At 40.3% G+C, this 21,079-nt stretch overlaps 1 protein-coding gene across 1 annotated transcript in view; it reads right to left on the bottom strand.

The window, feature by feature from the left end:
• Positions 1–21,079, bottom strand: part of SCGN (secretagogin, EF-hand calcium binding protein) — a 37,036-nt gene that overhangs the window by 3,528 nt on the left and 12,429 nt on the right. The window contains exons 5-10 of the mRNA XM_061194882.1: positions 20,711–20,767; positions 20,330–20,407; positions 9,489–9,544; positions 4,172–4,217; positions 3,865–3,924; positions 2,265–2,333 (exon numbers count right to left, since the gene is read on the bottom strand). Coding sequence (XP_061050865.1) covers positions 2,265–2,333; positions 3,865–3,924; positions 4,172–4,217; positions 9,489–9,544; positions 20,330–20,407; positions 20,711–20,767 — 366 coding nt within the window. The remainder of the gene's footprint in view (positions 1–2,264; positions 2,334–3,864; positions 3,925–4,171; positions 4,218–9,488; positions 9,545–20,329; positions 20,408–20,710; positions 20,768–21,079) is intronic.

Genomic DNA, 21,079 nt, shown 5'->3' with positions numbered 1-21,079 from the left:
TAATTTATTTATTTTTGACTGTGTTGGGTCTTCATTTCTGTGCGAGGGCTTTCTCCAGTTGCAGCGAGCGGGGGCCACCCTTCATCGTGGTGCACAGGCCTCTCACTGTCGCGGCCTCTCCCATTGCGGAGCACAGGCTCCAGACGTGCAGGCTCAGTAGTTGTGGCTCACAGGCTTAGTTGCTCCGCGGCATGTGGGATCCTCCCAGACCAGGGCTCGAACCCGTGTCCCCTGCATTGGCAGGCGGATTCCCAACCACTGCGCTGTGGCCCTTTCTTATAAGATGAAAATAAAGAAAATAGTCACAGGAGATGGCTCTAGTTTATGAAGCTGAGAAATGTCAGATCCTCAGTGGTCTCAATGTCAGGGTCTCAGTGACCCAATGGTCATACGTCACTACATCTTTCAAATTGTATGTGAATATATATTTAAGCAACCTGGAGGACTAGAAAGATCCAATAAAGATAGGCACCCTCAATCATCTGGCTTCAGGGGAGAACATTAGTAACTAATTACTGTGTACATACTTTTTAGCTCAACAGATCAGCCTCCTATAATCTGCTTTTGTACTACTGACCACAGTCTGACCCAATCCTTAGAAACCAGCTGTCTCAAATTGTCTGGTACTGACATGGAGAAGTGCTTTTTTGTTGCCCCAGTAGCCCCACAGAAATAGAGGGGCAAGGACAAAAGTGGTGGGGATCCTCTGATTTCCCATAGAGGTGATATAAGTCCATCAAAGAGTGAGGCGGACTTCTGCCTCCAGCTCAGGTTTTTAGATGGTCATGAATTTTTCCCTTTAATTTTCTCCAGAAAAATGTCTTCTCTGCTCCGTTGCTGGTTTAGGTTTTACTTCCATCATCTCCCATTAACCTTTGGAAGCCATTGCCAAACCCAGAGACAGTTGAAAGATAATTGAAAGGATCTGTAAGGATCTGAAGCCTCTGGGCTCTACACTCAGGCAATCAGGGGCCCTGGCTCCACGGCAAAGAGGAGGCCACACAGCTCTGGAAAACAGGCTCCCCATCCCATTATTCTATCAAAAGCAACTTAAAACTCCAGTTAGGCAAGGGCTTCTGCTGTGCACCTTTAGTGTCCCATGGATAATTGCTCACTTTCTATTATAGAAGTCATTCTGGCATTAAATAGGTAATGAGTGAAATGGGATTTTAATTTAGCAAGCAGTGTGAAAGGCAATATCACACCAACACCCAGCAGCTATTCTGGCTGCGCAAATGTTGGTGAAATCTCCAACAGGAGCACCACGTGAAGGGGACAAAGAAGTGGCAAGGGGCCAGTTGGGATGGGACTAATGAGAGTTAGGAGGCATCCTGATAAGAAAAATCTCATCCATGCCTGCTTAACTGCAGTATGTAAACTTCCTGGAGATTTACGCAAAAATCGGTATCTGGGCATTTTTCCATGGCAAAACTCCATAGTTTCAATCAGGTTTTTCAAAGAGGTCTGAGACTCCAAAAACCGTTAATAATTGTTGCTATTCAAATTTATTGCCATCTGGGCCAATCAGGAAACGACCATTGTGTCCTATACAAACCTCAAAAGAAATCCCTAAGGATATGAGACTATGAAATTCAGTGTCTATACAGTCTCATAGAAAAACACCCACACAGGAGTTGGAAAGTACCTGTTTAACTGGATCGTGCAGCCAGTCAGTACAATTCATCAGGATCTCAAAGGAGATTGCTTTTTTAAACATTGTTTACCCTACGTGAAACAGCTCTGTGATGTAGATATAATCTAAATATCATCAGTCCCAATCACTGCCTTGCTAGGTAAAACAGCCATCTTAGGCTAGGTGTTAGAGCAGCCCCTTGGTGTAAAAAAAAAAAAAAAAAAAAGAGAGAGAGAGAGAATCCCAAGTATGGGATTTATTACATGAAATTAAAAGTTTTAGTTATTCTAATAACCAAGTCCACAGGAGAAGGACTTTCTGTAATCGAAAAATAAAGCAGTAAGATATATAGTGGCACTGCTCCTTTGGTAAAATAGATGACATTCAAATGATGGTAACAAGAAGCTTCTATGGGGGCTTCACTTAACTGAAACAACAAATGATCTTAAGAGAGAAGAGAGATTTTTTGGGCTTCAAAGTTTGAAAGCTCAAAGTTTGTTAAACAGACTACATCCCTAGATTTTCTCCAGCATTAATCTTTGGCCCTACTGATTCCCCAAAATAAACAGTGGAGTCAAAACGGCAACCCCAATCCATGATGGGGATGATCTACACAGCCTAGTGAAGTTACCTGGACAAGCTCCATCATGTCTTTGACAAACCCATCCACTTCTGGGCCTTCTAGGGCTCCAGTTTTACTCTGAAAAATAAAAGATCCGATCAACCAAATATCATTTTCTTAAGTCAGAAAGCTTAAAGAATAAATTATACAAATAGACCAAATCAGTATTCTTTTTTGACTGCAAACAAGTTTGGAAATGGCATGTTCCAACTTATCGTCTCTGGGCAGGATGTGAGTGCTCCACATAAATCAGAAGCACTCACTGTAAATAACTCCCTCCATTTAACCAAATGGGAAGCAGTAGTTTTGAGTTCCTTGGCTCTTACAAATAGCATTAATATGACATGTACCGACTTTATTTGCTTCCCAAATACTAGGACTCAGTTCAGACTAGTGCTAATTGAACATCCACTGATCCTTTGAAGGATAGGTTGACATTTTTAAATTTTGCTTTATGATTTAGCAATGATTTAATGAGTATCAAAACACATTTTAAATTCAAGAGAGACTAGATTGAGTGAGCATATTAGAATTACTATATGGTTCATGCATAAAATCTTTTATTTTTTCTACCCATTTTATAAGAATGCCTATAAAATATAATACATATTAACATATTACAGTTTCTTCTCTAAAGTTCCAATTAATGATAAGTCATCCATTCCCTTCAAGGTTTTCTAATCCTGAACCTTTAACATATTATAAAAACTCATTCCCTTAGTGTATTTACCAGACACTAACACAGTACTTGCCACATGCCAGGAACTCCTCGAAGAGCTTACGAACATGAATTCATTTAATTCTCATATAAGAAGTCCATGAGGTAGGTATTATCATTATCCCCATCACCCTAATTTTATAGATAAGGAAAATGAGGCACAGAGAGGTTAAGAAATTTGCCCAAGGTCACACAGCTCATGAGCCATGATTCAAACCCAGGTAATTGGTCACAGAGTCCTATATACTTAAACAGTTTGCTAGACTGCCTCTTCCAGGTGATTTTCTTTTCTGCTCAGAGTATGACACACAGATATCCAGTCTGATTAGTTTCAGGATCTCTTATGACCTTTCTCAACTTTCTTTTTGTTTTCCTTGCTCCGTGCATTATCCCACCTTGTTCTCAAGAAATTCAATCTCTTTGCCATACTTCGTTCTTTAGAATTATTATTTTCTCGCCTCTAAAGAAGGACCAAATGATAGTCTTATAAGAGAAATAGATTTTGTGCCAAATATGCCTGACTTTCCCCCTATTTCTTTAGGTTGGTTGTGTTTTTTTATTTGACTGTTTGCTTTTGTGTTTGAGCATACTATGGTAGATAGAGACCAAGAAGGAGAGACTTTCTTTTAGCTTGGTTACAAGGAGCAAAATAATAATAATTATAACGTGATTTTATTCTCTTCTCCACCATAAGTACTCCTATGTCTATTTTTACTTAGTTCTCAGAAGTTTCATAGAGAAGCTGAGGGTACCTTGACATAGCAACACACATGTGCGATTGCTGTTCATTATATAAATTTAGGGTCTGTAAGTAGGATGACCCCACATAAGGGCTAAAAAAGCTTCCTACCTAAAGATGGCCAGCACAATATATTGAAAAGGCACACTTACGACATCATAGTGAGCAAAGATTTTCTCAAAGTCCCTCTTTCTTTCTTCAGTGGAACAAGCCTGTATATGGAGAAAGCATTATGTCAATCAGCAGTGTGAAACTTCCGTTGTACAATTCTTCCAGGGTCTTAGACAACTTTTATAAACTTTGAGTCAACAGTTCCTAATCCCTTAGTTCTGACACTGAGCCTTATCAGTCTCTAGATAAATTAAAGGCAATACAATTAGCTACCTTTCTTCCCTCCCTCTCAAATCTATAGAGCAACATGAATGATACAAATCCACCTAGAGAAATGCCACCACTTACGTCCATTTTAAACTGGAGAAGGAAGTTTTCCTGAAGAGCCAGAATCCTAAATGGGGAAAAACAAAAAACAAAAAACGTCATCCACGTGATGATCTATCAGCTCTCAATTACAAGTAGATTTATAACTCTGGTGTGAGGAAAGGGCAGGCAATTTCCAGGTTATTCTGCAGAATAGGGTAGGTGCTTAAAAAATAGGAATTTGTATAATATAAAAACAAATAAAGACGGGAAAGACTTTCACAGGGATTAGTAGTCACCATAGAGAGACATCTAAAAATTCCAGCAAGGTTTTAGGTACACGATCAATATGCAAAATTCAGTTGTATTTCGATATACTAGTAATGGCCAATCCAAAAGAGAAATTAAGAATACCATTCCATTTACAACAGTATCAAGAAGAATAAAATACTTAAGTCTCTTTTATCATATTTATTCCTAAGACTTGTAGACTGAAAACTATAAAACGATGTTGAAGAAAAACAAAGAAGAGCTAAATAATAGTATTAAGGACATCCTGTGATCATGAGTTAGAAGACTTAATATTTTTAAGATGGCAATGCTCCTCAAATTTATCTACAGATCCAACACAATTCCTATAAAAATCCCAGTTGCCTTTTTTTGCAGAAATTGATAATCTGATAATTGATGATCTGTAATTCATGTGGAAATGCAAGGGATTCAGAATAGCCATAACTACACTTTTTAAAAGGGTAAATTATATAGTATATAAATTATACTCAATAAAAAATTATGTATTTCTCTTTCCTGCATAACTACAATTGTACTTCAGTGGAATAGAATCAGTTTCAAAAGACTAAAGCATTGGATTTGTGTTGAATTTATAATCATGGGTATATAGAGAGAAAGGCAGAAAAAATATCATACAACAATTTGGAAAGTTTTACTCCTTTGGATGCCCAGGGTAGAGAGAATTAAGTTGAGCCAAATAGAGGGTAGAATATCCTGAGACTCTGCAAGGAATACTGTCCTCATCTATTTGCTGGCACCAAGCAGTCTAAAGTATGTTGCCAGTTAGAGGACATACACTTGAGAGGTGATTGTATAGGAGTAATAGGGCTACATTTCACAACTGGGGGTAGAGAAAGAAGATTCCCATGTGTAAATGTTTTAAGACCTTTTTGTCATTGAATTAGTTTCTTATTGCTGCTATAACAAATTACCACAAACTTAGTGGCTTAAAACAACACAAATTAATATCTTACAGTACTGGAACTCAGAAGTCTGAAATGGATTTCACTGGTGTTTCAAGGTGTTGACGGGGCTGTATTCCTTATGGAGGCTCTAGGGGAGAATCTGTTTCCCTGCCCTTTTCAGCTTCTAGAAGCTGCCTGCATTATTTGGCTTATGGCCCCTTCCTCTACTTCAAAGCCAGCAATATAACATCTTCAAATTTCTCTGTGATTCTGATCTTTTGCCTCCTCCTTCCATGTTTAAAGGCCCCTTGTTATCACACTGCACCTACCCAGGTACTCCAGAATAATCTCTTTATTTTAAGGTTTTTAATTAGCAACCTTAATTCTATCTGCAACCTTAGTTATCTTTGCCATATAACATAAAGTATTCACTGGTCCTGGGAATTAGGACATGAACATCTTTATCCTGCTTACCCTAATTGTCATTTTCAAATTCCATAGCAAATTGGTTTTAAAATAATGTAGTAACTGTCTTATTGCTTTGCATCTCTGTTCAATGCCACTTAACCCTTTCTTCATTCCAGAACTATTCATTGAATCCTCTCATGTACATGACACTCCACTGTGTGAGAAGCTATTCAGGAGATTAAGGCATAGTCCCTACCAGCTAGGTAGGACTATAGTAGGGGGTGTTTGTAAATCTGCAGGGGGGCTTTTTGTTTATCACAGGGATAGAATGGCCATGACTAGTGCTCTGCTTCACTGTTCACTGTACAATTGCCATCCAGCCTGACCCTGAGAAACCTGGTATTATAGTTGCTCCCCCTAAGGGTTCTATCCATGTATTCTTTTTTTTTTTTTAACATCTTTATTGGAGTATAATTGCTTTACAATGGTGTGTCAGTTTCTGCTTTATAACAAAGTGAATCAGTTATACATATACATATGTCCCCATATCTCTTCCCTCTTGCATCTCCCTCCCTCCCACCCTCCCTATCACACCCCTCTAGGTGGTCACAAAGCACCGAGCTGATCTCCCTGTGCTATGCGGCTGCTTCCCACACATTTGGTAGTATATATAAGTCCATGCCACTCTCTCACTTCATCCCAGCTTACCCTTCCCCCTTCCAGTGTCCTCAAGTCCATTCTCTACATCTGCATCTTTATTCCTGTCCTGCCCCTAGGTTCTTCAGAACCATCTTTTTTTTTTTTTTTTAGATTCCATATATATGTGTTAGCATACGGTATTTATTTTTCTCGTTCTGACTTACTTCACTCTGTATGACAGTCTCTATGTCCATCCACCTCACTACAAATAACTCGGTTTCATTCCTTTTCATGGCTGAGTAATATTCCGTTGTATATATGTGCCACATCTTCTTTATCCATTCATCTGTTGATGGACACGTAAGTTGCTTCCATGTCCTGGCTATTGTAAATAGAGCTGCAATGAACACTCTGGAACATGACTCTTTTTGAATTATGGTTTTCTCAGGGTATATGCCCAGTAGTGGGATTGCTGGGTCGTGTGGTAGTTCTATTTGTAGTTTTTTAAGGAACCTCCATACTGTTCTCCATAGTGGCTGTATCAATTTACATTCCCACCAACACTGCAAGAGGGTTCCCTTCTCTCCACACCCTCTCCAGCATTTATTGTTTGTAGATTTTTTGATGATGGCCATTCTGACCAGCGTGAGATGACATCTCATTGTAGTTTTGATATGCATTTCTCTAATGATTAATGATGTTGAGCATTCTTTCATGTGTTTGTTGGCAATCTGTATATCTTCTTTGGAGAAATGTCTATTTAGGTCTTCTGCCCATTTTTGGATTGGGTTGTTTGTTTTTTGATATTGAGCTGCATGAGTGGCTTGTATATTTTGGAGATTAATCCTTTGTCAGTTGCTTCATTTGCAAATATTTCTCCCATTCTGAGGGTTGTCTTTTCGTCTTGTTTATGGTTTCCTTTGCTGTGCAAAAGCTTTTAAGTTTCATTATGTCCCATTTGTTTATTTTTGTTTTTATTTCCATTTCTCTAGGAGGTGTGTCAAAAAGGATCTTGCTGTGATTTATGTCATAGAGTGTTCTGCCTATGTTTTCCTCTAAGAGTTTGATGGTGTCTGGCCTTACATTTAGGTCTTTAATCCATTTTGAGTTTATCTTTTTGTATGGTGTTAGGGAGTGTTCTAATTTCATTGTTTTACATGTAGCTGTCCAGTTTTCCCAGCACCACTTATTGAAGAGGCTGTCTTTTCTCCACTTTATATCCTTGCCTCCTTTATCAAAGATAAGGTGACCATATGTGCGTGGGTTTATCTCTGGGCTTTCTGTCCTATTCCATTGATCTGTATTTCTGTTTTTGTGCCAGTACCATAGTGTCTTGATTATGTAGCTTTGTAGTATAGTCTGAAGTCAGGGAGCCTGATTCCTCCAGCTCTGTTTTTCTTTCTCAAGATTGCTTTGGCTATTCAGGGTCTTTCGTGTTTCCATACAAATTGTGAAATTTTTTGTTCTAGTTCTGTGAAAAATGCCATTGGTAGTTTGATAAGGATTGCATTGAATCTGTAGATTGCTTTGGGTGGTAGAGTCATTTTCACAATGTTGATTCTTCCAATCCAAGAACATGGTATATCTCTCCATCTGTTTGTATCATCTTTAATTTCTTTCATCAGTGTCTTATAATTTTCTGCATACAAGTCTTTTGTCTCCTGAGGTAGGTTTATTCCTAGATATTTTATTCTTTTTGTTGCAATGGTAAATGGGAGTGTTTTCTTAATTTCGCTTTCAGATTTTTCATCATTAGTGTATAGGAATGCAAGAGATTTCTGTGCATTAATTTTGTATCCTGCTACTTTACCAAATTCATTGATTAGCTCTAGTAGTTTTCTGGTAGCATCTTTAGGATTCTCTACGTATAGTATCATGTCATCTGCAAACAGTGACAGCTTTACTTCTTCTTTTCCAGTTTGGATTCCTTTTATTTCTTTTTCTTCTCTGATTGCTGTTGGTAAAACTTCCAAAACTATGTTGTATAATAGTGGTGAGAGTGGGCAACCTTGTCTTGTTCCTGATCTTAGTGGAAATGGTTTCAGTTTTTCACCATTGAGGACGATGTTGGCTGTGGGTTTGTCATATATGGCCTTTATTATGTTGAGGAAAGTTCCCTCTATGCCTACTCTCTGGAAGGTTTTTATCATAAATGGGTGTTGAATTTTGTCAAAAGCTTTCTCTGCATCTATTGAGATGATCATATGGCTTTTCTCCTTCAATTTGTTAATATGGTGTATCACGTTGATTGATTTGCGTATATTGAAGAATCCTTGCATTCCTGGGATAAACCCCACTTGATCATAGTTTATGATCCTTTTAATGTGCTGTTGGATTCTGTTTGCTAGTATTTTGTTGAGGATTTTTGCATCTATGTTCATCAGTGATATTGGCCCGTAGTTTTCTTTCTTTGTGAAATCTTTGTCTGGTTTTCGTATCAGAGTGATGGTGGCCTCGTAGAATGAGTTTGGGAGTGTTCCTCCCTTATCCATGTATTCTTGATCCAATGATTTCAACTCTCTATCTGCTCAGAATCTCTTTTTTCCTTTTTGTGGACAATCAGAGGTTGTTTTGGGGTCGGCTAGACTTGACAGAAACATGCTGACATCATCATGTGTCACAATACCAGCCTCACAGGCAGCACTTTTGCAGATACTGGACCACTTCTGCTGTCATCCTCCCCTCTTCCACTTCTAGCCTGCAGACACTTGGTGCCCCACAGAGGATACACCAACACTCAGATCACAGGGTGCAGCTGTGAGTCTGACTCTGTTGTTCTCTGTCCTGAACTAACTATTCAGTATTCTCAGAACCAGTGAATGGGATTCAGGACTTTTTTTTTGTTGTGGGATCCTTATGTAGGACCATGAATGTCTGGCCTTTGAGGGCAGGGCTGGCCCATTAATAAAATATTTTGAAAATGTTGTGCATTGTGCTTTTCTGGGGAGAAGTGCTTTTATGATCTTCACAAAGGTATCTGTTACCCCTAAAGATTCACCTATTTTTTAAGACTTCAGGTGAGATTTGATCTCTGCCTTTCAAAAAGAAGTGTATGCTGTCAGTAAACCCCTAGGAACATGTTTCTGAATCTATGACACCATTTTCACACTACTCACCTTGCCAAGTCATTAAGATCCAACCGGCCATCATTATTTTTGTCAAAGATCTTCATCTGGAATGCAGAAGGGGAAAGGAGTGTAAGAAATACTTGTAATGGGAATTTATTTTGAAAGTCATTAAAGTACTTTTCTGTTTTGCTCTTCTGGTTATATATTTGTCTAAATTGGCTGAGGTTGACTCATATCATAGAGTACTCTCTATAGAGTATAGAAGAAATAGTTTTCCATGAAAGCAAAAGTAGCTGAGGGAGATATGATGTAGGAGAAAGTCTGCCCTGTGTAGGCCTCAGAGGATTGTAGGAAGGAAAAGAGAGAGAGAAGCAGAGATGGCAGAGTAAAGTAGATGTGTGACCTAGCTCTGCTGGAAGGGGATCTGGAGGGAGAGGAGAAGTAGCTAAGGAAGGACAACATTGAGCGGACAGAGTTGCTGGGGCTTAGCTTTCCTGGGACCCTCTGAGCACCCAAGGGTTTGGAGGCTGAGTCAAGGACCAGTGGACCTTCCATGGGGCCAGCTGAGTATGAGATGATGCTGGAACAGAGGATGGGGGTGGATCACTGAGTCAGCAAGCTGGAAGGAGGATATGGCAGAGAATTAGTGATCTGCATCCAGCAAGAGTTAGAGGATGGCTTCAAGCATGAATGTCAGCCAAGTAGCAGCAACTGTGTGGTCAACAGGCATCACCATGGAAACCAGAGCATTGTGACTTGGGACCTCGACTCCTCCCCTTCACCATGAGGTCCTATAAGCTGCTTTTTCTTTCCTTACCCAGCTTGATGACATTTTTAGAGAAGAGTCTGGGTTGGATCCAGAGGACTGAGAAATCTAAGAGACTGAGCTTTTCCTTTTGCAGAGACTTAGCCTTCTTCAAAGAGGCTGTTTGAATTTATTAGATCAGGCTAAATTTGTTTTTCTTTAACATCTTTATTGGAGTATAATTGCTTTACAATGGTGTGTTAGTTTCTGCTTTATAACAAAGTGAATCAGCTATACATATACATATATCCCCATATCTCCTCCCTCTTGCGTAGATCAGACAAAGTTTTAAGCAAGATATAAGAGGTTCATTCTTAGAAAGCTAGATTATCTTGAGTTTTAAGCAAATAATAGCTCACCTTGAAAGACATGGGCCCATCTTCATTGGTGTGCAAATTTACACAGCAAGTGTAAGGGGGAAAAGCCCTTTGCTCAAAATTGGCTCAAGGAAGAACTGAACACTAATGTGTAAATTATGCTTCCGCCCATCAGAAAATTGGTTATGTGGTTCACTTAAGAATGAGAATCAGAAAAAAAAAAATCACTTGCTTAATTTTACTATCCCTGTGTGTGTACACATGGGGGTGATTAATACACATATTCCCCTGTGACTACTCTTCTAGTTGACTGGGACATCTTTGACTACAAGAAATATGCATAACAAGGGAAGCTTGAGACATGCCTATTGCACCAGACCAGAAATCAGACCTCTTGTCACATTAGTAAAGTCATAGGATCTCTTTGGGTGCAGCTTCTTCAGCTATAACTGTGCCCATGATTTTAACTTTCCTTATCAGAAGAACCCTATTTTCAAATGAAATTCTGCGTGGTGCTTGAATGTATAAAGCAAAGAAATGGAGCTGTACAAGTAGAGGGTGGAAGTGGGCTGGAGCTTTGTCCTCTAGGTTCCCTCTCAATCCTGAAGTGTTGCCTCTGAACCCAAGGGTTTCTTGGAACCCAACAGTCCAATAACCACTGACCGAATTAGGGCCCAGATTGCATCCAGCTCTGAAAATTAATGATTTCATGACTTTGTCAAAGCAGTTGAAGGGGAGTAAGATTGATGCTGAGCACTTCTCCTGGTAAAGTCAGCAAACAGAGTCCTTCAGAGCAGGTTCCGGTGTGGCTAATGGGAGGACTGAGTTCTTGGGAAGACTGGGTACTTAGGTATCCAGGGACCTCAGTGGCACCTGCCCTTGCACTTCACCCCTGAGTAATTGATGGTCAGCATCTCCTCAGAGGATGCTATATGACTACTGAACGGTGGTGTTCAGAACACCCAAATTACACGCACCACAGCACTGTTTCATATGCAAGTTCACTGCAACCGCCACGAGGGTATCTTCCACCAGAAGCCATCAGTAGAGTAGTAGCTGGTTGCTAATCCAGGTATATGAATTTACCAGGATTTTCTTCCTCCCAAAACTTGATTATGAAAAAGAAAAAGCCTCAGAAAATGACCGGTTTCTAAGAAGGAGGGAAGAGTAGGCTCCTAATAGTTCATGATCTCAGTAACTGAGAAAGTTGTTTGTAAACAGGTCCATACTAACTCACGGAAGTTACTAACGACCTTTGATGAATTTTGAATGTTTGGCAATTTGGTGGTGGGGGGGGGTGGGCATAATGGCTTCTTAATTTTTAAAACTCTAATAGTGACCATTTGTAGAGCAGCCAAAACTTTGTATGTTATTTCATTTAATCATCACCACATTCTCAGAAGGTAAGAAATAGCTGCATGCCACACATGCAAGAAACTGGAATGTAGAAAGATTGATTTGTCTAAGAAAGTAGCAAGATTTGAATCTAAGCATATCTGTCACCAGAGCTCTAGAGCTCTTCCCATAAACCAGGCTCTTAGCTTTATAGAGTCTGGGTAGCTTATGGTTAATGTAGTTTGCTTCATGGTTGGTTACGAAATAAAACATCTGGTGCTATAGATTATGCCAGAGATGTGGTGTTTACCTTTTCTAATTGCCCTTCTTTCCCTGGGAAAGCAAAAAAAGATTCTATTTATGTGAGTTTCCCTCTGACCTTAGTGGTCACGTGCTCGTGGCACAGGTCCCTCCTGGAGGGCTGTGGTGATTCACGGTGCTGGCGGTGGGGACAAGATTCCATTCTGAAGGGCTGATTGTTGAAAGGTTGTGAAGGGCCCTTAACCACTGTTCTCACTTCTGCCACTGCCTTTTCCAAGATTGAACATCCACACATTTTGAGTACTAAGTACATGAAAGGTTCTGTAAAGTCTCCTGGAAATGGAACACAATGACTTACTGACAAACTCCTTAAAATTCTGTAGACCTATGGTTCCCCTCGAGAGACCCCTCAGAGACTATAGATCTACCCAGCATTCTCCTTAGATTGAATAATAGGTTTACCTTAATTTTTTGATTCTTTAAAGATGCCATGGTGATTGTGAAATGTAAATTCATTGCTGGGTTAATATCGGGTCGGCCAAAAAGTTCATTCAGGTTTTTCCGTAACATCTTACAGAAAAACCTGAACGAACTTTTTGGCCAATCCAAATAGTAACTTCTTACCAGAAACAGTAGATCCAAAGTATGACTGATTGTCATGTGGTGGGAGGGGCAGTCCGTGAATTTTTTAAACAATTGCTAAATGATAATTTGAGATGCAGTGCAAGGTCAAAATTATGCAGCTAGTTCAGCAGAGTGAAGAGTACAAAGTATAAGTCCTTCCCGTCCCTGTTGTAAAGGTAACTACCATTCACAGGACTGTGTATCCTTCCAGAAACTTTGTAAACATTTTAATATGTCCATCTTTATTTTTTTGGACAAATAGGACCACATTCTATGTATTATTTTGCAACTTCCTTTTTTCATTAAGCAGTATTCTTAGAAATCCCTCCTTATCGGTTATCATTTTTTTTTACTTAAAAAGAGTTCCTCATTCTTAAAAAGTCTGGAAATTGTTGCCATACACAATCTCAAAAAGGATTTAGAGGGCCCCCCCATATTACTGAATCAACAATTGTATGTTGAATAATTACCATGTGTCTAACAACATGTGAGGCACTGTGAGAGATTCTCAAAAATCATTAAGGTGGTACAGGCTTTTAGGAGCTTACAATGTAATTGGAGAGGCAAAAATGAATATCTGAAATAAGATTCAGCATTATCTCCATGACCACTGAGTCAAAGAAACAGAACAATGTGTTAGAATATTGAAGAACACTGAGAGAGGAGATGGGACTTCAGATAAATCTTGAAGGAGGGGCAACTTGAAAGGTATAGTTCACATTCACTGGGATGAGGAAGATCACCAATGGAACAGGACTGGGGGGGAAGGTCAGAATGTCAGTTTTGGACATGCTAAGTTTGAGAGGCTTATTGGGCATCCAAGTGGAGACACACATCCAAGTATATGCAGGCAGCTCAGAGAAGTGCTCTGAGTCAGAGCTATAAATTGGAGGCAGTCACCTTTAGTTAGTATTTAAAACCATCAGACTGGTTGAGATCAACAGTAGAGTGAGGGTGAACGTGGAATAGAAGAGATTTCAAGACAACCTGGTGGCGGAGGGGGGGATGAATTGGGAGATTGGGACTGACATATACACACTACTATGTATAAAATAGATAACTAATAAGAACCTACTATATAGCACAGGGAACTCTACTCAATACTCTGTAATGGCCTATATGGGAAAAGAATCTAAAAAAAGAGTGGATATATGTATATGTACAACTGATTCACTTTGCTGTACACCTGAAACTAACACAGCATTCTAAATCAACTAGACTCCAATAAAAATTAAATTGAAAAAAAAAAAAAAAGCACAGACGTGTCTCAGATTGGCCTGGACCAGAGACCTAGGGGGAAGGAAGCAGCTAGGAAGTCAGGTGCTTTAATCCAGGCATGAAGGATGAGAGCTGGGACCAGGGTAGAGGATGGGGGTATTCTCTTTGCCTGCCACATTCTCAGATTTTAATTTATTGTTTTACAGTAGTTCAAGTTCCGTGCTCTAATTAGGTACATGAGCTTAATATCTCCCACGTGTATTAGCTTACATTTTACAAAGCTCAGTATTACCAAATAATATTCTACTCAGACAGCTAATCTTTCCCCCTGCCAGGTGTTGGCAGCATCTCTTAATTAGATGTCATAATTGGATTTTGTTAATAGTTTCCTTCCTTGTACAGAACATTAATTACGAGTTTAGATGAGACAAGGTCTGCAGACCTCAACTTTTCTCTTCTGATTGGATGTTCTGCCTTGACTCGTTGATTGCTACGTTTCAGACAGCTTTCAAGTGTGCCAATCCTTATTTGGGTCAATTTGAATTCATTAGTAGGTTACATCTCTTAAGTAAAGCATTTGATGCTAAACCTCAGAACCAAATCTTTAATGCAGTGTTGCTGTGACTGTGTCCATTGCTCATGAAAAAGCCATTAAAGCAGCAGTAAAGTGATTTCACACTTGGTGTATCACTTAGAGCTCAGATCCTAGAAGTTTTTTTTCAGAATGTTGAGTTTCTAAAAGTCAGTATACCCAAAAGTCTCTAAGGAAATGTAAAGAGTCTTTAAAAAAAAAAAAAAACTGTAGTCCAGTTCCCATATCTGTTCATTGGAAAAGTATAAGTCGCCTTTACAATTTAAGAAAGAAAAATGAAATAGATGGGCCAAAATCTCATTAAACTCATCTAGTCTTCAGGGCAAACTCAGATCCTTGGGTGGAAACTCTTTCACTAGATTCCTCAACACTTACGTATCACCCCAGCGCATAAAGAACCAGTGAGGGGCTACCTGGAGTTTAATTGATCATGGGCCTTCATGGGACAATTTAGAGCAAAAATGAATACTTAACTGCAGCACACATGAGCAGAAGAGCCACAGGATTCTAGCAATGAAACAGACACATACAACAGGAGAAACAGGACAGTCTTGGTCAACTGTCATTTCTCAACCTCTAGATACTCAAAAGTTGGCTAAGACCCCTCGGATTCCCCTCAGCTCCTTCACAGGACTCTAAGCTTCTGGATCCAAGCCAAAGCCATCAAAAGTGTACATTGCCATTTCTTTTTTCATTTCATAGGTTTTCTTCAGCTCAGGGCATTCCATTGTAAGAGCTGCCAGCCTGAGGTTTCTTAAATGTAAACTGTAGAGCTGTGAAGAAAAGAGCTCTGGGCAACTAGGGCTGCGGGGCTTGATGTGTGATGTACAGGATCTCTTTTCAGCCCAGTACTGACTTCCTAAGCAGTCTATATTTCTCCTCCCTGCCTGTCCTGCCCCTTATAATGGGATGTTTGACTGAGGTGACCCCTGGGGCTTTATGCAGCCACAATTCACTCTTCTTCTCTTTCTCCCTTCCCCAGTTTAATCAGTGTTCCTCTTTTCTCCAGAACAATTTTGTGGAACCCTTTCTTGTTTCTTTCATTAATTTGTGTCCTTTTTGGTGTTTAAGAAGTTGTCAATTCTTAGGAGTATTTAGGGACTTCAGGAGGAGAAAAATCCATCTTTCTGGGTAATAAATTCTGTTGTGGCTGTCAGAGCTCCTGTATTATCTTATCTTTAAAAATACTAAGAGAATCCTAATCTCCTAACATGGCTTTGCCCTCACCTTGCTCTTCACTTTATTCATAGGGATTTGTATCTCTTCTTGATCTCTCATAGAGCTCAGCCCTCCCTCTTTTGAAAGTTTTCATTTTAATAATTTGACATTTAGACTTTCAGACGTGAATGTTACGGTTTGAATACAGTTTGAAGATGGATTTGGGTCTGAATTTCCACTCCATCCTTATCATCTCTGACCTGTAATCCTCAGTTTTTTCATTTACAAAATAGAGGTTTAAAAATACTTATTTCATAAGGTTCATGTGAGAATCAAATAAGATGTTTGAAAAGTGCTTCACACAGGGCCCAGCACAGAAGGAACTCTCAATTATTAGGATTAAAATATTTAATACTAAAGCAAACACTGGCTACGTTTCAATGAAAATAAAGTACTGTGTGTACTCTTAAGAAGACATCTTTTAAAAAATTTAACTTTAATTCTTTTCACCTACCTTTTTTTATTTTAATTGAAGTATAGTTGATATACAATGTTTCAGGTATACAGCAAAGTGATTCAGTTATACATATATGTGTGTGTGTATATATATTTTTTCAGATTCTTTCCCGTTATAGGTTATTACAAGATATTAAATATAGTTCCCTGTGCTATACAGTAGGTCCTTGTTGTTTATCTATTTTATATATAGTAGTGTGTATCTGTTAATCCCAAATTCCTAATTTATCCCTCTCCTGGCCTTTCCCCTTTGTCCACCTACCTTTTCTTGTCCTGCCTTTGCTGAAGCTCTAGAATTGCTGCTTCATTGCAGTCCATCTTATTTTTTTAAAAATCCAGAAAACTGTTCAAGAATCTTTTAATTGGATCTCAAGGTGAAATTGCTGTATTTAAGGGCTGAAAGGAAAATTGAACTCAATTTCTACTTATGGGTCGATACTCTAGGGCAGTGATGCACACAGTGGGGATGAAAGGGAGGGACCAGAGGGAATGTTTGCTCCCTTTCCCGTTCTTACCAAACTTCCTCCCAGTTGGAAGACTCCATAAGGTCAGAGACCGTATCTTCCTTGGTAGGTTCTCCCTAAATATTTGTTGAAGGAACGAACTCACATCTTTGTATGAACTAGTTTACTAGAGCACATTCTAACCTGAGAAAGCAGCATTAAGAGAGTGGGGTTTTGGTGAGGGAGGGGATATTCTCGGTCACTTTGAGACCCTACCTTTCAGCCCAGAAAAACCATCTCAGACCCAGCTTAAGAAAAGGAGCAGAGTGACGTGACTTGCGAATCCACAGGGGCGTATACTAGGCTCGCCCTGCTCTGACTGCCCCTTCTGGATTTGCTTTGCTCTGTCTCCATGCCTCCAGCTCTAGCCCTCACTCCTGTCCCTCCTACCTCCCATCATCAGCTCGGGGCTCCCATCTCCCTGTCTGCCTCTGTCCCCTGGGCTCAGCACGGCTCCTACCCATTGCCTGGTTGGGATCCTTCTGGGTGACTCTTTGTGATGAAGGACCCCAGTGAGAGACATAAGGAGGGAGCTCAGCAATTCCAGGCTCCCTTTCTGGTTCTGCCCTGGAGGGTCTGGTTTTAAACAAGGAAAGAGAAAAAGGAGAATTTCGGAACATGAAGCACTGCTTGAGGAAAGCTGGGTCTGTGCAAAATGCTGCGATGTGCATTATGCAGTAGGCGAGGCGCCTCAAGAGGGATCAAGAGTCATGATGGAGCTGGAGGGTCCCAAGGAACACAGACAGGGGAGGCGGGAGGGTCCCAAGGGCAAATTTTACCCATATTGTTAGGGTTTATTCATAGCTGTTTATGAGGTAATAACTGAAAATTCAGTTCAGACAATTCGCATTAAGTAGCCCACTGTGTGCCAGGCTCCGTGGGAGGGCTGAGAACACAAAGATAAGATGCCACCTTGCCCTTGAGGAATCACAGCCTAGTGGAGTACAAGATCCATAAACAGTGTCAGCGTCATCCTTGACTCCCAGCTGCTTCATCAGGAAATCCTACTGATTCCGTCTTCAGACAGATCTAGTTCTCATCTCTTCTGCTACCTGACCCTGGTCCAAGCTGCCATCCTCTCTCACCTGGATGGAGCAATGGCCTCTTAACAGGTCTTCCTGATTCCCTGCTTGCCCATTTCGGGCTCTTCTCAACACAGCAGCCAGATCATGGCATCCTCTGCTTCAAATCCTCCAGTGGCTCTCCATCTCCCTCCAACTAAAACCCCAAGTTCTCACAGTGGCCCCAAAAGCCCAACCTGGTTTGGCCTACATCTCATCCTTGCTTACTCTGCTCCAGCCACACTGGTCTCTTCCTGTTCCTGGAAATCCCAGGCACACCCCTGACCCAGGGACTCTGCTTGCTGCACCTTTGGTCCTTTCTCATGTTGCATCTTCTTGAAGGGCCTCCCCTGACCACCCTGTTGAAAATTACACCTCCCCAAACTCCCATCCTAGCTGCCCTGCTGGCACTGCCTGGTCTACTTTTCAATTTTTTCCATAACACTATTACCCTCTATCATGCAGTGTAATTTATTATTTATTGTGTTTATTGTGAGTGTCAGTCTCTCCTTTGTCTATTTCACTCACTGCTGAATCCTTGATGACTAGAATAGTGCCTGAGGCATAGCAGGTATTTGAGGAATATTTGTGGAATGAATTAAATGGATGACTATGATGTTAAGACAGTGAAATACACAAGATACTATAGGGGCACAGAGGAGAGGCACTTGGATCCACTATAGAAGAAGGTTATGGAAGATCTTCTAGGGCAAGATGACGTCTAACTAAATCTTGAAGGATGAGCAAGAACCAGGTGGAGAAAAGTAAGGAAAAAATAGCCAAGCTATGTTAAAAAGTCAGAAAGCAGTGGCTTAGTATTCTAGTTGGAGGTGGAGGGAAGCCCCTCAGAGTCAAAGGTATTCAAGGAAATACTGGAAACATGCTGGAGATTCTAAATGCAAGCATTTCATTGTGTAGGGCCTGTTTTATACATTAATAAAATCAAGATAACAACAGCCAGTGCTAACATTGTTAAATCAATGTTGAAAAAAATGCCCAACAGGAAGAATAATTTCCTTGTTATTCTCTCCCCCAGGCAGTTTCAGTCTAATTTCCTTTTTCAGATTATTCATTCTATTAGAGGGTTTCCCTGGAACTTAGATCAAAAGGAAACTAGAGATATCCCTGTAGCTGGGAACCTGCTTCCTGCTTCTCAGGGATTTCCCACGTCCCTCTTTAGTGCTAAGTACCTATTTACTCAGGATTTCAAACAGCGTTTTGCATGCTATTACAACAAGTCAACATAGTAGGAAGCCAGATAATTTCCTTGATTGAGATCCTGGCCTGGGGTGTGATTCTGCCCTTGGCATCAGCTTTGCTCCTGTCCAGCCCATTTACAAGGTATCATGGTCAAGAGCACATTCTTCCTTCCCGGGGCTGATGCCCTTGGCTGGAAGCAGCATTCGGAGTAGTCAGAGTACAGAGTGAGAGCCAGGAAGATGCAGGGTTGAAAGCCAGGAGAGCCCAACTTCCAGTTTAACTGGTGCCTTAGGCTAGGCAACTTAACATTTCCCAGTTGATCTGATTTTTATAAAACGAGTCTAGGGATTCAACTTGGTGGTGACTTAGTTACTTACCCTTTCCAAGCCTCAATCATCAGATATACAAAATAGCAGGAACAATGCCAGTGCTATAGAGGAGTTGTTAGAATTAATACAGTATTCGGAAACATCAGTTAAAGGCCTAAATAGATGAACCTAGTGGTACACATTTTAACAGGGATCCATAAAACTCTTCTCAGTGATATGCTTCCGTGGCTGTTCACCAGAAGGTTCAGGAAGATGGGTCTACTCAAGAACTCTTTCTATAATAAGTGTAGCAATTGCACAAGTAATTAAACCTTTACCAGCAATTTCCTTGCTTGTTAATTAAGAAACCTACAGAGTTTGATTGGAACGAAGCACACATCTGGGGATGGGAAGGGGCTCGGGGGGAGACAAATGGTAGAGAAGCCAGATCCAATTCAATACAGATTGTTGATTAGCACTGGGAGAAAAGCATCAAGTTAGGAACTGAAACAGAATATGAGGATGAGTCCACCAAAGGCAGCTTCTCCTACTTCACCATTTTCCAGGGAGCTTTGACGCTGAAAATAGTCCTGGGGTCACATGATGGCATGAGGGGCAAGTGAAATAATGACAACAAGGACCACAACAACCACTACAGGAAGAGCTAACATGTACTGAACATTTATTATTTCCTTGATGCTCTGCAAAGTGCTTCATATGCATCCACTCACTTGCCCTCGCAGTAACTAGATACTATTAATCTCCATTTTTCAGATGAAGTAAATAAAGTTGAGAGGCTGGACAGTTTCTCAAGGTCATGGCTAAAGATGGCAGAGGTGGGACACACATCTCCCATCTATCTGATTCCCAATTGCTCTAAATCAACTTGCTAAATGAGTAGAATCATCCACTGTACCAGACAATGTTTCTGGACCCTGAGGAGGCAGCGGAGAAGCTGTCCTCATGGAGATCGCATTGCTCAGTTACTCACCATGGTGCCAGTATATTCTTCCAGCTTAGCCTCAGAAATGGCCTTTTTGTGGTGGCGGAAGAGGTCTTGGAGGAAGTTCTGTAACACCAAGAGAAGAGCTGCATTTTATCTAGTGAGCAAATAAACCTAAAAATCTCAAGAGGCTGTATTTTAAGAATTGTGGTTCGTTTGTTTTAGGAAGGAACTGAAATGCTTTTAGCAAGCAATAAATCCAACATACAGTTTCTAAACCTTCTAAACACGAATCAGTTTTTTTAAGTAACAAATTCATATCCATGTTTCTTGGAAACACAGAAATCAAACTCATGATACACATATATCAAATTCCCAGTGATGAGCAAACCCGCCCTTCACCCAGACACAGCTCCCGACAACACTTACACGAAGCTCAGCAGCTGATATAAAGCCACTGCTGTCAGCATCATATTTGCGCCAAATCTGAAATACACAAAAGCCATTAATCCATTTATCCTCAAATAATTTGGGGTCAACTTACGCTGCTGTCTACTATGGTTCAGCATCTGATAACAGTACTTAACTGGGTGCAACTAAGACTTTGCATGGAGAATTTTAGGCTTTCTTTGGTGACAGCTATTGTTTGGGCAGCACTCACTAGAAATGACTCACTGCATTCACTTAGAGCCACTTAGGAGGACCACAGTGCACTCACTGAAAGGGAGCTATGGAAAGTTCAAAATGGAAAGATATCAAGGGTTGGCCTTCAGTGGGAGGCAATATGGCAAACTAAGA

This window comes from Eubalaena glacialis, chromosome 7, assembly GCF_028564815.1.
Source record: "Eubalaena glacialis isolate mEubGla1 chromosome 7, mEubGla1.1.hap2.+ XY, whole genome shotgun sequence".
NCBI lineage: Eukaryota > Metazoa > Chordata > Mammalia > Artiodactyla > Balaenidae > Eubalaena > Eubalaena glacialis.
The sequence above is the reverse complement of the archived record's forward strand: the minus strand, read 5'-3'. Positions and strand labels throughout refer to the sequence as shown.